At 47.3% G+C, this 15,292-nt stretch overlaps 1 protein-coding gene across 1 annotated transcript in view; it reads left to right on the plus strand.

Annotated features, from left to right (window-relative positions):
• Positions 1-15,095, plus strand: part of LOC119466036 (uncharacterized) — a 53,607-nt gene extending 38,512 nt beyond the window's left edge. Inside the window, exons 16-24 of the mRNA XM_037726528.2 lie at positions 898-1,012; positions 2,515-2,615; positions 2,976-3,091; positions 4,000-4,054; positions 5,375-5,656; positions 7,631-7,876; positions 10,875-11,135; positions 12,732-12,809; positions 14,179-15,095. Coding sequence (XP_037582456.1) covers positions 898-1,012; positions 2,515-2,615; positions 2,976-3,091; positions 4,000-4,054; positions 5,375-5,656; positions 7,631-7,876; positions 10,875-11,135; positions 12,732-12,809; positions 14,179-14,327 — 1,403 coding nt within the window. The 3' untranslated portion in view covers positions 14,328-15,095. The remainder of the gene's footprint in view (positions 1-897; positions 1,013-2,514; positions 2,616-2,975; positions 3,092-3,999; positions 4,055-5,374; positions 5,657-7,630; positions 7,877-10,874; positions 11,136-12,731; positions 12,810-14,178) is intronic.
• Positions 15,096-15,292: the final 197 nt, after the last annotated feature.

A 15,292-nucleotide genomic window follows, 5' to 3' on the forward strand; every position in this document is an offset into this window, starting at 1 on the left:
TGTGGCCTTTGTCACTGTTAACAAGCAAAACATACGGTGAGCATCCGCTGCGGACGGGAGGGCAGGCACCTTAGGGCGGTTTGAGTTCTTTATTGAATTCAGGAAAAACAAACATTGTATGTACATCACAAAAGCGGTTGTACCAATAGCCTAACTAGCGGAGACCCATATAGTTACATACATTGGCAGCTCATTTCAACAGGCATGATAAATATTGAAAGGTAATAGAAATAAGCACGAAAGATAATGTAAGCCTGTTTGGAATCAGAACTTAGCGAACAAGAATCATCTCCCAGAAACTACAAAGTTTCTAACCACAATTTAGTGTCAAGTGGCAACGTAGTCCACCCTGTTGCTCCGCAAAATTGCAACAACCGTTGACCGTGCACGCTATGGGTAGCGGAGAGATCGGAATTTAGGTTGCTTGCATTTCTAGCGCTAGAGATTGGTACAATAAAGCAAGCTTATCGGCAGCGGCTTCAGTTTCAGGAAGATAGATCTAGGTGACAACAGGTGCCAAGGGCTACTTCATTGCAGTCATCGGCGATGTCTGTGTGAGATCACGAGGAAGGGAGCGGGAACACGGATAGATTAGAGCTAGTGTGTCTCGTCGGAAAAGAGGCTCTCACGCTACAAAGATGCAGTGAGGGTTCAAACAAAAACCAAGACTTTTGACGGGGTGCCGTGTGAATAAAGAGAGCGAGTTATAAGTGGCCGCCCAGATAACTATATTAGCTGCTCTTAACGTGTCCCTGCAGCCATTGGACAGTGAGTAATCCCGCAAAAGAGGCTTCCGGCACTTCTTTTTTGTTTTCAGAGTGCAGAAACGCGATGGTGGCCTTCCAATGACGATCGACTTGCGTTATTCTTTTTTTTTCTGTTCCCGTTGCCATGCAGCCAGTTTCATAAGCAGCGACAAAATTTTCGTGCCGGGCGAAAAGATGAAGCACGTCAGCGAGGTGCCATCACAGGAGGAGTGCGCCGAAAAGTGCTTCAACGACGCCGACTGTGCGTGAGTACGACCGCATACTTGAATATTAAAACAGCTATCTTATTGACCGTTCCTCTCACAAAAGAAAAAAAAAGACCGTCTTTAGATCTGTGGTATTTCATATTCAAGCGAAGCTTGTATTGCGTTACAGATTTCGGTGGCGGCGTAGTCACGCCAAAAGTCACTTGTGGCTCATACCCGCATTTATGCGGGCATGAGCCAGGGACAAGAAATAAAGAAAGCAGGAAGGAAATAAAGGAAGAAAGAGCAGGTGCGGAAAAAGCTGCGCCGGATCACGTGACGCGCGCGACCAATCAGGGTTGTTTGGTGCGTCGCGAGGAGCGAAAGGGGGTCGGCGCGCGCTTCGCCGGGCTTCCCTCGCCTCATATCAGTTTCGGCGTCCGGATGGGAAGGCTCCGCGCGTGGTGCGTTCCGCCGAGGAGCAGGCTGCGATTGAGCAACGGCGCCGCGAACTCGCTCGGGAAAGGGCTCGTCGTCGACGTGCCGATTCTAGCGTGAGGGCGTCCGAAGCCCAGGCGAAACGTCAGCGAAGAGCCGCCGACTTTGAGTTTAGGGCAAACGAAGCGGAACGCCTGCGGCAACGTCGTCTTGCCACAAGCTTCGCTTACGCCCCTTTCCTCGACAGGGAATCATCAAAAATCACCAGCTGGTGATTTTTTTTCATACAGGAACTACCAGACCGCTGCCCGGCGCTGCTTAGGTCGTACTGCCATTAGTGTGTGAGGTGGGGAGGGGGGTACGTAGGAAGGTGTTATGGCTTTATCATCTTCCTCTCCTGACCAATTATGGCGGGGCCAATGGTGCATCTTGACAGACTCGCTCCTCTGAGTGCGCCACTGATCCTGTACTTCGGAGGAAGCACATGTCACATTCGTACTCAGCTCGTCAGTTTAGCTGGAAACAGGCGTCGACCTGTATCGCGATTGCGAACCTATACCTGAACATTATGACAGGTATGTTATTTATTCGAAAAACAAAAGTCTGCGTTTGCATTTGTGATAGATTTCATACGCGATTTTTTTTTCACTTCATGCGAGATTCATAATTCAGAAATACCATGCGACTGATGTTATCTGAACATTTCCGTGCACGCTGTTTCTTCCGCTACAGTGTTCTAACACCAAGCTACTTACGTAGCTTTTAGATTAAAATTACCATTGAGTGTGTGCACTGATGTAAATTGATTGACAGATTCATTCACTCGATCATTTATTGCTTATTCTTTAGTGGACACCGGACTAGCCGTTAAGGCTATGGATCCAACCACTGTTGTGTATTATCTATGTTGTATACAAAGGAATGCATGAAAGAATTCATTGTATGCTGATTCGTGCATGGGCCTCGTCAAGCAATTTTAGTGCCGTTTTGACCACGGTCTCAACATCTTAAGCTTTCGTGACAGAGCTAATTGATTGCTTGATTACGGATATTATAGGGCAAACGTAACCCGAGACACTTCCTTCGAACCCCCCCACACACACACTTTTTTTTTTTTTTTGCAGGACGTTCATTTACTGCGACCACGGCTGCTTCTTCTCGCCCAGCAACAGGCCTATCGACTGGGGGAGACCAATGGCCATGAGCAGGTGCCGCCGGTACACCAGTAAGTGCAGTCACGAGAAAAAGCCAACACAAGTGCGCGCGTGTGTATTCAATAGAACTATCAATAGTTCTTTCAATAGAATTCGAGACCAGGTCACACAGCCACAACGTACAGGTTCTCGTTTTGTTCGCGCAAATATTCAGGTTACAGTTCTTACTTCGGGGCTACATACCAAAACCGCGGAAATTTCCTTTCGATCCACTCTCACTAACTACTGACATGCATTATCCTACAACAGACGACAGTTTCGGCAGTGTCACATTACTATTATTTTGTTCGTAACATTGACGCGGACGTAGAGTATCAGTCACCGTGCTTGCTGGTCCAAACACCACGTCGTCGCTCATTTTCATCTTGCAGAGGCAGATGCCGACATGAAGGTGACGTTCAGAAACAACTCCGAGGTTGTCAAGATGCTCAGGGACGAGGTCGACAACGCACGGTTCGTGCTCAAGGTTGCCAGCGATGAACTCCCGGCAAGTTGACTTTACAGAACCATGGGTCACTTTTTCGGAGAGAGTTGGGGGTGGGTTACATTTTTCAAGGGTTTAAGTGTTTCTCTTTTTGTGTTATATGACTAAACACCACGTAAAATAAGGGAAAACAAGCAACTTTTCTTTTTTGTAACAACCATAGTCAATAGAAAAATGAATCTAAGGGCAGCATAGGGAAAATTAACTGTTGTTTAACTGTGCTCATAAAGATAAGCGTTCAATTTAAAATAACGATAGCGAAGCGTAAGAAAAAACAACTTTACCGGCGGTTTCAGCCAAATCCACAGCCTCAACCATCTCTCCCCCAACACCAATGTCTTGCAGTCATGCTGTATACGGATAATCGCTATTTGCCATAGCAAATTATGGCCAGTGTTTACGCTGTTGCTTGCCACTTTGTATTTTTCAATGAAGGCGGGGAAAGGCGCAGAGATGTGCCACTCAAATCTCGGAGGCAACAGCTGTGTGTAGCCTAGTGCATGCTAGATGGCGCCACAATACCGCAACACATAGGGTGCCTCGATGCCAGCGCCAAGGCTTCGTGTTGAGGCATCCTAGCACCGCAGCAAACTTGAAGGGTTTCTGTCAGGTGTGTAGTAACTCCGCCGTGCTAGCGAAAGTTCGTCGAAGTCCACCGGCAATTGCTAAGAGATCGCACGCAAGTCAGCAAGCATTGTCACACAAGGAACGCCCAAACGTGCGGTCCTTTCTGTCTCTGTTTTAGACGAAGAGTCTCTTTTTTGCACGGTTCCGATATTGTCGTTTAATATTAGGATTCTGTTTTGCAAGCGTGACATTGCGCTAATTATACGCCGCTCATAAAAGTGATCGAGTCAGCAACGTATAGACGTTTCGTCTAATGTGTTCGTGCCTTTGCGACTTTGTTACAGAGTGCGGCAACATACACTGCCGTGAGGCTTAACACGGACGCCAGCCCATTCAACGGTAAGTAAAGGCGCCTATGCATCTTCGCGCGTTTACATGCCTGCGGTGCGCGAGATCTGCCTTAAAAGTACACGGCCAAGAAACGTTCTAAAAAAGTTAGTATTCTTTATTTTTAACGAAGGTTTACGCTCTTATAGGGCGAATTTTTCTTTCCGAAGAAAAAGACAACTTGGCAGACTCAACTGCATTTGACGTGTGCGTAATGAGAAGCATTGCACGAATCGTTGCAGCACGAGACGCCGAAGCGTGTCTAGCTGTCCGAGACGCGCTTTGTCATTTTGCTTTTGCCTAATGTTTTAAGACGTCGGACAGGCAGGCGAGCGAACGATCGAGCGAACGAATGAATCAAAGAACGAACGAGCGATCTTACGAACGAACGAGCAAACCAATGAACGATTGAGCCGCGATCGCCGGCTCACCCTCGCACGCTTTCTCTCGCACATACAGCATACGGCGCGCGGCAACGATTTTATTGCCCTTGGATTTTATACGGAACCTCACGGCGACGACGACAGCGACGGCAGAAATGCGCCTGGAGTGTCCATATAATTGCTATCGCATAAAAAAGAAAGATTAAGATGTATACAAAAAATGCTAGAATGTAAAATTCACCGACGATTACGACACTCCCTAATGCGAAATTTGAACGCAGCTGTATACGTGTTTCCATTGCGCGATATATTGGCTGGTGCGGACAATCTGCCTCGAGCGGCACTTGACAAACGGAGACAAGTGTGTCGCGACTGCTTCGCTAATCGGGAGATCGCGAGAGGCAGCGCGTGGGTGACGCGTGGATGCGATTCACAGCAGCGGCCGCAGGCAATGCGCGCTACTATGGCGCCATCTCGCAGCCATCGTCACCACACTACGCTTTTTTTCTCACGCTTTCGCCGTACCCTCCTCCACTTTCCGCCTCATGATTCCGCTGCAGCCTCCTCACAGCTTTCCTCCTCGCGTCTTTTATCCCCCACAGCGCTCCGCGTTCGCTTTAATCTTTCGCTGCGCTCGTTCGCTCGGTTACGCCGCCGACGCTCACCGCTGGAACGGGCACCTAACACATTTATAGCATACCTGAGTAACTCAAGCAGGCTAGGTGACTATTTGTCACCGCCCCGTTTCAAAGGGGATGCCAATACATCATCAGTGGAGTAACCTCGTTTCTGGTTTGGTTTTCTGGTTCGCGACCGACGTGAAACATAGCTTTTGCCGCACAGAACGCAGTTGATGAGATGGTGGCATATAGCAAGCTGCCACCCCCGCGTACGTCCCCGATCGATGCACGTTCACCTTTCTAACGTCCAAACCGTTACCCGCGCGCAGCGAACCACGCGGGCGGCTTGTACGACGTGGCGTTCCCGGAAAAGGTGCTGTCCATGGACGTGGACACGACCACGAAGGCGGTCATGCTGGACGGCAGCTCGGAGATCACCTCGGTGCAGCAGTGCTACCGCAACTGCATCACCGAGACCGGCATCGAGTGCACCTCCTTTTCGTACTGCGCCGCCACCAAGGACTGCCGGCTGTCGTCCGTCTACATCCGCGACGACGAGGCGGCCGCCAAGAAGAGCCTGGCCACCGACACGCGATGCGACGTCTACGCACGTAAGTGGTCTACATAGGGGACCTTAAGTAGACCATCATCATCAGCCTATTTTTATGACCACTGCATGACGAAGGCCTCTCCCTGCGAGCTTCAGTTACTCCTGTCTTGCGCTATAGCCGATTCCAACTTGCGCCTGCAAATTTCCTAACTTCATCATCAGAGACCATAGACCATACCCTAGTTATTCGAATCTGGGTCCGCCCAAACCAGCGCCTCCTCTATTTTTTTTTTTCAATGCCAGCCAGATGCGGCCGATCCAACGGTTCACCACCCTCTCCGATTGTCCTTTCCTACTCTTCCCCGTCGGCTAGCGTTCGCGCCTGCTTTACGGTCGTGGGGAAGAGTACCCTCTGGGTGGCGCCTCACGATGGAAGTCGGAGGAAGTAATCCTGACAGACGCACGCGAGACGCAATCAGTCGTATCCTCTGGGTAGCGTCACATCGCGGCAACTCACTGAACTAAGGCGGACCAACGGCTCCCATTGCGGAACGAGCGATTGCACTGGCATTTAAAAAATAGAGGAGGCGCTGCCCAGGCTCTACAGGCGAATTCCCGAAATTCGGAAGGTCGAAAAAAAAAACGAAAGAAAAAAAAATACGCCGGAGGTATACGTGTGTCATTGCACCTTCAATAGTTTTACATCAAGACATGCTAAGTTTTCAAAAAGAAAGGTTTCACGCAGTAAGATAACCCCTGACATGTCTTTAAGAGAAAGCTTCAGCTCGGGGCTTCTTAACTAAATAGCGTCAACCAAAAAAAGTTTACGGACCACGGGATCTCAGAAAACGTCCAATTTCCGAGCAGCCTGTAACAGTAGTCGGTAAAACCGAACATCAAAATGTTGTTCACATATACTGGTAGAGGCTGTAAATGCGAATGCTATAGGCTGCGTTGTAAGGCTGCGCAGATATTTAGCTTTTTTTTTCTCAAATCTCGCGTTTCGCAAAATTTGTGGTTGACTGTACATGGGAAAGGATAGGTCATTTTTCTCGGCAACCACTACGCCGAACTTGACGAGGTTTGTTACATTTAAAAGAAGAAAGTTAAAATCTAGTAAGTAAGGGAAGCGGATATTTTTTTTTTATTTGAGCCCTCTATTTTTTTTCATAAAAATTCTTGAAAATTGCAATATTTAGAAAAACGAAACTATGAAGTTTACGACTAAGCAATGAAAAAGGATATCACAATTCTGCGAACTGCATTTAATAATACATCTAAGGCGGGCAAAATCGATATATTATACACCACTGTGAAACATATTACAAATTTGTGAATAGGAAGGACTTTTGCGAACTTCTAGTACACACTATAACAAATCCACGCGAGCTTTAAATTTATATCCGCTAACCATGCACCATGTGCACGCGCCACCTACTCAGGTGCTATTTAAAGGCTGCTAATGAGAAAGTTAGGCAATTATCCCTGTAGCTTTGCCAAGATTTCTTCAGTACTACATATGCTACTCTATTATAACCAATTCAGACAAAGTGAAATTTCGTTGCAGTAGGCCTCTAAAGGTCCTTTAATAAAGACTCCCGCTAATAAGAAAATTAAACAGTTACCAACCCCGAGATTTACCACGATTGCTTCGGTAGTGTGTGTGTCTATAATCTATAATCAAACTATAATCATCTATAATCAATTGAGCCAAAGTCGAAATTCGTTGCAGTTGGCTTTTAAGTGCCCGTAGTAAAATAGATAGATAGATAGATAGATAGATAGATAGATAGATAGATAGATAGATAGATAGATAGATAAACTTTAATCCAAAGATAGTTTTGTCTTGCCCCAATGGGGCATCGCTAATGGTCGGGGCCCCTAGTCCAGGGCTCCGCTGGCTCTTGCCATCTTCTCTGCTCTCTGGATCAGCTTGAGCTGGTCGTCGAGGGCCGAGCTGGACAGCAGTGCCTCCCATTGCGCCCTCGTGGTGTTCGCTCCCGTAGTAAAAGAGCTCTCATCCTACCACAAACAGGCTCCTACATCAACATGTACGAGAAGTTCCCGGGCACCGTGAGTCGCGTGGGCGGAGCCCTGTCCAAGGACAACGTGCCCGACGAGAACCAGTGCGCGCAGCTGTGCAAGCACGACAAGCTCGTCCGATGTCGCGGGTTCGAGTACTGCCCGGGCACCAAGCACTGCGTGCTGCACGAGAAGCACTTCCTCGACATCCGGCCCGAGGACCTCGTCAACGACACCGAGGCCTGCTCGCACTACGCCCGTGAGTCTCGTGTCCACCTGTTCTCACCAGCACGACCGGTGCTTGTCGATTCGAGTGCTTTGAAAGTCCAAAAAAATATTCACCGACGGTTACGATACTCCCTAATGCGAAATTTGAGCGCAGCTCTATACGTGTTTTCATTTCGCGCTATACTGAGGCATCACCGCACCTGCGACTGGCAGAGCCGCGACGCGCGGCGCTCGAAGGCGAGCTTTCTGCTTCTTTTTTTTCCCTCACGGCCGGCGCCGCCACTGCCGCGGACGTGAGCGCCATCTGGTGGTGCTTCAAAATGGCTTCCTCCGCTTTCCTTCTAGCGCTCTCTTCGCTATCGCCGTCTTTCATCCCCCGCTGCGCTCCGCATTCGCTCTTTCATCCTTCGCTGTGCTCGATCGTTCAGTTACGCCGACGCTCAACGTAGGAACGGGCGCCTAGAGCTGCGCTCTACAACAACGCTGTAGCTATGCGAGACGCCACAGAACCCGCCACCTCGTGTTCGGCAGAAGAACGCCGCAGCCATTCAGCTATCGCGGTGGTTAAACGTGCTTGTTCCAAGGGACACGAGCGAGCACACACTAAAATCAGTTCCGACTGGTAAATTATTGTGCCAAAACATTATTGCCATTAAAATTTGGCTGGAAGAATACGTTTATTTTTACCAGATAAATTAAGCTCAAGCTTCCAGCCCTTTTCGTGTTGAAAACCCACAGCTAGTGCATGTGACGTTACGAACTTCAAAGGGCCTCTTCGATTATCCGTCCCTGGCAGTCCCGGACTGCCCGCAGCAGTGCTTTCAGTCAATGAGCATTGCGTGTGCAGCTTCTCGGACAGTCCGGGACTGTCAGAGACGGATAATCGAAGAGGCCCAGTATTTTTCTTGTAGTTGCAACATTCTCATACCGAAAAGGATGTCAAAAGCTGCTATGTGGAGTTTTTCACCCTTTTAGATTGCAATGCGGTCCTTAATTCATCACCGAAGATATTAACTATATAATTTACTATAACTAAGTAACTATAAGTAAATGTTAACCCGAGCACACGCTGTCAAAATCCGTGACGTCACGGGAAGCTAGGATGAAAAGTCTAAGCTAAGTTCAGCCAAAGACTGAACTTGACAAGTATGAGAAGTGTTACTGGGCCAAAACGGCCCAGGTGCGAGCAAGTTTACGCACTGAATTTTGATACGTCACACTCACGTATGCCGGCAGTGCATATTTTCTTAGCAACCGCGGTTGAACGTCATTGGCTGTAACGCCGCCGGCGACGCTCTGATGTCACGTCGAGAGGATTATTGCCTTTGCGTGTCGCCCACGATAGGTTAGGTTAGGCTATCGTAAAAGGAGTTAGAGGGCGCTGCGTACTCTGACAGCGTAGGGAGCCTACATGCAACGCCGTTTTAGGGTGGTGACAACACCAACATTTCGACCGCTATTTGCCGCCAAATTTGGTGGGTAGCCATTTTGGTCCCCAGTCTTTCTGCCTTTTTTGTCACGCTCTGATGCACTCATGCTGGCACGTGATCTATCAAATTTTTTCAATTTAGTTTTGCGCCAATGCGCAAAGGAAACCTGCATACATCTTTAAATACTAGTTGCCTTTTCCCTTTACTTTTACCACATCAAACTTACTTTTCTATTACACGTCGTGCGACACATATAAAGCAACAATTTATAAGGCACGATGGCGTGCTCGTGGTAGGATTATCTCACGCCAAGAATGTGAACTGCATTAAGCATTGGCGGTGCCTTCCAGTTGTACATAATATATAAAGGGTGCTTTTCGGAGTGTGCTGCTAATAAAGACTGTCCTTACTAGTCTGTTTAACTAAAACGTAGACGTGCCGTGTACGGCGCTCAGACGCGCCATTTGTCTGTGGCTGCTGAGGCCAAAGTTTATTAAAAGAAGTTAATTAATTTCACGTCACCAAGGTTTGCGGGAAATGTGGTCTGTCGGCTGGTCTTTCGCCATTTTGTGCCCCAGATTTAACCCGTCAATTTAGTTGGCGGCGGCAAGTACCCTTACAAAGGCTGTCACCACCCTAAAACGGCGTTGCATGTAGGCTCCCTATGACAGCGGCTGCAAAGGGCGTTCAAGCGTCGCCGGCGGCGTTTCAGTCAATCGCGTTCAACGGCGGTTGCTAAGGCACGCTATTTAGTGTATCACTTTTATAATTAGCGACGATCTAATCGAACGTTTCTCTCTGGCCACGCGTCTACCCGACGTAGTGACGTAGCTTTCACATTGCGCTGCTAAGCCCGAAGGCGCGGGATCGAATCCCGACCACGGCTGTCGCATTTCGATGGTAGGCGAAATGCGGAAAACACTCCTGTACCGTGCATTGGATGCAAGTTAAAGAACCCCAGGTGGTAAAAATTAATCCAGGGCCCCCCCCCCCCTTCCCACTACGGCGTGCTTCATCGTGGATTTGGCATCTACCCCCCCCCCCCTCTTTTTTTTTAATACGAAAGCATTAATGTCCCATGAGGCAGAAAAGCCGGCGTCGTCCGCAACGAGTGGCAGGAAAAATCGTCATCAGCGCCTTGTAAGTTGGTACGTCGATTAAAGTTAGAACGAGTTAGAGTAGGGTGACTTAAGGTAAGTAAGTGAATTAAGGTGAATTAAAGTGGATTAATGTGGAATAAAGTGGATTAAGGTGGCTTTCGCATTCAAATCACGTAAGGATACTTAAGTGAAAGTCATTTTTTTTTACTTGCAAGTGTAGATGCCCCGTCTGTCAAATCAGCGAGATTATGCTTGTCGCCGCGAGGGAAACAAGCGCCGGAGGAGGAAGACGCCTGGAGGTGGAGAAGAGACTTGCTGCGTTCGCACCCGTTGCGTTTGTGCTTCGACGCCACGGTGCTCGCTGTGCATGTTCGTGGCTTCCACACGCTTGCGCGTAACCCGCGTTCACGAAGTCTAACCGCGTTCACCTTTGCGCGTTCACATTGCGCGTTCACATTGCGCGTAACCCGCGTTCACTTTTGTCTCCCTGAACGCGCAGAAAAGTTCTCGGCCGACTACTGGGAGGGCGCCAAAGGGGAGCTTGTGGCCCCGGACTCGGTCACCGTGACGCTCATCAGCTTCGAGGACTGCGCCAAGCAGTGCACCCTGGACCCGAGCGGCCGCTGCAGGTCGTTCAACTTCTGTCCCGCCGATGACGGACCCGACCGGAAGTGCGTGCTGAACGCCCACTCCATCGACGAGATGGGGACCAACAAGGACGTCAAGTTCCAGCCGAGCAAGGACTGCTTCTTCTACTTCCGTGAGTGTCCTTTCTTTCACGACACCGTTCCAGTTTGTTTGTTTTTTTACAGCGAAGCTATACTTAAACCCTTTCGGACGCAACGGTATCCCGTTGATTGAAAACTTGCTTTCACCAAATTTCTTGCATCTTCAGAATCATAGAAAGTGTAAAGCTGCAGAAAAGATAATTTTTCATTTCTTTAGTGAGTTTTGTCAAATTTACACAATGTGGACTGCACGCGATAACTCACTGCAGGAACATCAAATATGAGAGCATAAACTATTTCCTGTTTTGAAAAGCTTGAAAAGCACTTATCCGCGGCCACTTGAAAATTGTGTCTGGTGCATGGCATTGTGAAAAACTACGAAAGTGAACGCGCTACCATACAACATAGTTACACCCAGTAAAAACACCCAGCCGTCTACCTTCCCACTCATCTTAATTAAACATTTTGCACATGTTATTCAAAATTGCAGCACAATTCCAATTATACGTGTTTCAAGATGTATGTGACGCATTTTAAATATCATTGCTCTCATCAGTGTTTTTGCTGTTGATGCGCTATCTTGGTGTACACACAATCGTGTGCACAGCGTCTAAAAGGGTTAAGTGGAGTTCCCCAACGGTTTTCATGCGGCGAAGGCCGACGGCGGCGTGCCTGGGGAGGTATTCTGCGACGATCCACTTCAGCAATACTACCGCCTTGGCCATCAGGCACGCGCTGATTGGCTGGTTGAGCAAAATCGGATGACATAGTGGTCAACCAGCCAATCAGCTCACCCAATTTTGCTCAACCAGCCAATCAGCGCGCGCCTGACGGCCAAGGCGATAGTATCGCCGAAGTGGATCGTCGCAGAATACGTCCATGTTATCAGTTCGTATCAGTTGTAGGTGTCAAGTCAAAACAGGACACTAGTACTTCCGAAGTGTGCGAGAACTATCTTGTTACAGCTTCGCTGTGCTAAATGTACGAGTTTCTCGGATTGGCATACATCTACGAAGTTTTTTAATGCGTTAGCATTAGGAGTGTCAAAGTGGAAAAGAAAGTATGGGTGTGGGAAGCTGGGTGGTCACGCGGTAATATATATATTTGGACAAGTGAGAAAACGCGCTTTGAGGGCAAGTTGCTAGCTTGCCGCCCGGCCTACAGCCAATTTTTCACATTGGGTGCTCCTACGAACTGTAAATCAGGCTTCTCCACATTATTAGGCTTTCTGAGGCGAAGCCCACCTTCAGTGGTTCCGCCCCTTTGTAAACCGCGTTACATTGCGAACATTTGCTCGACCGTAAATGAGGCCGTAACGATGGGAACTGTAAGCGCCGTCGTAAGTATGGCAACAGATGAGGATACTACTGAACTGAAGCAGCGAGGATGGTCGGCGCTAAACCATTCGAGCAACTGAACTTCGGGTGTCTGCGTGCAATGCGAGTCACAGAGAGCGTTATAACAGTCTAGCTATCGCTGTAGCTCTAGCTATCGCTGTAGCTCTAGCTATTTCTGTAGTTATGTGCTCCAGCTATTCGCAATTTATATTTAATCTGAAAAAAAAAATTGTGCGGCTGCTAACAGTGGCTAGTGAAGACGTGCAAAATTGCATTTTACATCCATTGCAGAGCAAGACCACATAAACGACTTCATCCACTTCAACAAGAAGCAGGCGTTTTCTGCACAAGCCACTGGATACACCTCAGGTGGGTCAGCTGTCTTCGATGATACCGAGTCGAGCAGGCGGCAGTCAGCAATGAATATGACGAAAATAGTCTAATGAAATGTACATGTCAATACAGAATACGTATATGCAGGGAGCAATACCAGTAGGATTTTTTTTTAAGGAACAATTGCTTGTGATGCGTGAATTCAAATGTGAGATTTTAACATGCAACTAACGTAAGCACTTCTGTGCTGGAAATGTCTGTTTAGATACTACAGCATTTTGAGAGCAATTTACTTGTTCCCTTTCATATTATATCGAGGCAGTACGTGGCAAATCCTAATAAAACCTGTAAGCTGTGGCTACCAGCACTGCACATTTACTTGAATCCGAAGCCATGCTTAAACGACTACTCTCAAAAAAAAAAAGGCAAAAAAGAAAAGACCATTCTTATGAGGAAACCCATGAGCAGGATCACCACACGTGATCATGAGCTGTTACAGTTGAGTTGTAATTTTACTGAGGTTAACAGAAAAAGCGGCAGTAATGTGCAACATTTCCAGACAACAGAATATATTCTCTATGCTGCAGCCTGTGCAACTTTCCAATCTGTAGTAATAATGATTACAATAACAAACTGGCATACTTTCATAATTCGTAACGAGGGCTGACTTCGTGTTGTAACTTGCGGTTGTTTTCGTTTACCAAATTAGCCACGTGTCACTTTATTACAAGGATTTCGATTTTTAGAGCAGTCCTTAAAATGCAGCATAATATTTACAGCTACTACAGAGACACGCAAATAGCGCAAGAATCAATCGATTTATTCATATTAATGTACTGTCTTGCTATCTTATCCATATGGACTGACCCCTACAGGATTAAGCTAATATGCATGAAATTGTGAAACAAAAGAAGAACTGTGCCACCTTACATGCATTAAAATAACACTCAATGGCTGAATTGACTTCATCCAGCCTCTGTTCGGACTTTCACTTCATTTTCCCAGAAGATACTCGGAACGCCATCCGAGGTGGCGTTCAGAGTGTATTCCAGGAAAATGGTCCGAGATGTGGTCTGCACCTTGATTTGTGCATGGAGGCCCGAAACACTGTGAAAATATGAACCGATATAAAACAACACATTTCTTTAGCAGTAATTACGATGATATTGAAACGTGCAAGCAGGAAATAACTTACCAGAACGCCCTTTAGCCATAATAGCATGAAAATTTGACGTATAATCACTCTGCAGACAGTTTCTATGCATGGGGTAGTCCAAAGTGTACGTTTTGTAGCCACATAAATGCAGGTGAACCTGTAAACGAAACCACACACTGACGTATAGTTTCGGAATTCATGTTTGAACTTATGCTTACAAATTGGCATGTTGTTTTCTTGTCCTTTCAGGAGGACTCGGCGGCTTGCTCTTCGGCATGCTCATCCTCGGTCTCGTGCTCGGCGCAGCAGGTTACACCGCATTCAACTACTTCCGGTCACGCAGAGGCGGCGCAGACAACACCACCGTGCGCTTCATGCGTCACGAAGACCCCAGTTAGGATCACGTCGAACACCCTTCGTCGCGTTTTCATCACGTGCTGGATGTGAATGACACTTAGTGAGCAAAATGAGTTTTATCCCAGTGATCCAGCACTTTCAAAAACACCTCTTCCGCATGATGCCACAAAACATTACCGGATAAAGTTTTACGGCAGCAGCTCTTCAACGTCATCACCAACCTACATTTAGTTTGATAATCACAATGGTGATGAAGTTGAAGAAACAGTTTCCTGTAAAATAGCTTTCTTATTTGCATGACATCAAATGTCTTCAGTTCTCAAACATAGTGCATTGTGCCTGTGCCAACTCTTGGATATAGGAGGCGTCCTAGCTGAAAATTCAAAAGCAACGCTGTCACAAAAATTAGCTCAACTCATTGCAGTCACAATGATTAGGACAGTGAACAGGGGGTTTCAGATTTCAAACTGATGAAGTCATTCATAAAGAGCATATAAGCGATAAAGACCACAAAAAGTATAATGTGCGTATCACCATTGGCACTTTTAGAATCAAGAGACAAAGGCCACGAATAGTTTCAGCAGGTTACAAAGAAACAAGAAATGCTGGCGAAACAAAGTGCTGAAAAGTGAAGTAAAAGCTCATTTTTCTTTCTCAAACTATATATACGCCTTCTTGCGCGACGAAAACAATGATCCCCTTCCTCCCCTCTTGCAATTTTATTTATTGCGAAGTCACGCTACAGGAGGGCTGTTCATTTGTCGAACATGTGAAGAAATAATAAAGATTGTATGTCATCGGTACAAATATGGACATGAATTCTTTGTGGTATGTGCACATCTGTGCTTGGGCACACCTGTCGAACGAGTTGCGTTGGCCAGCTTTCTTCAGGCGTAACGTCTAAGCACCAACTCCGGCAGATGAGAATACGATGAGACAACGTGGTGTCATGCAGCACATGCGTGACGGCTGCCATGGCAGACGTCGCAACGCTGGCACAGTGTGG

Source organism: Dermacentor silvarum, chromosome 10, assembly GCF_013339745.2.
Source record: "Dermacentor silvarum isolate Dsil-2018 chromosome 10, BIME_Dsil_1.4, whole genome shotgun sequence".
Classification (NCBI taxonomy): Eukaryota; Metazoa; Arthropoda; class Arachnida; order Ixodida; family Ixodidae; genus Dermacentor; species Dermacentor silvarum.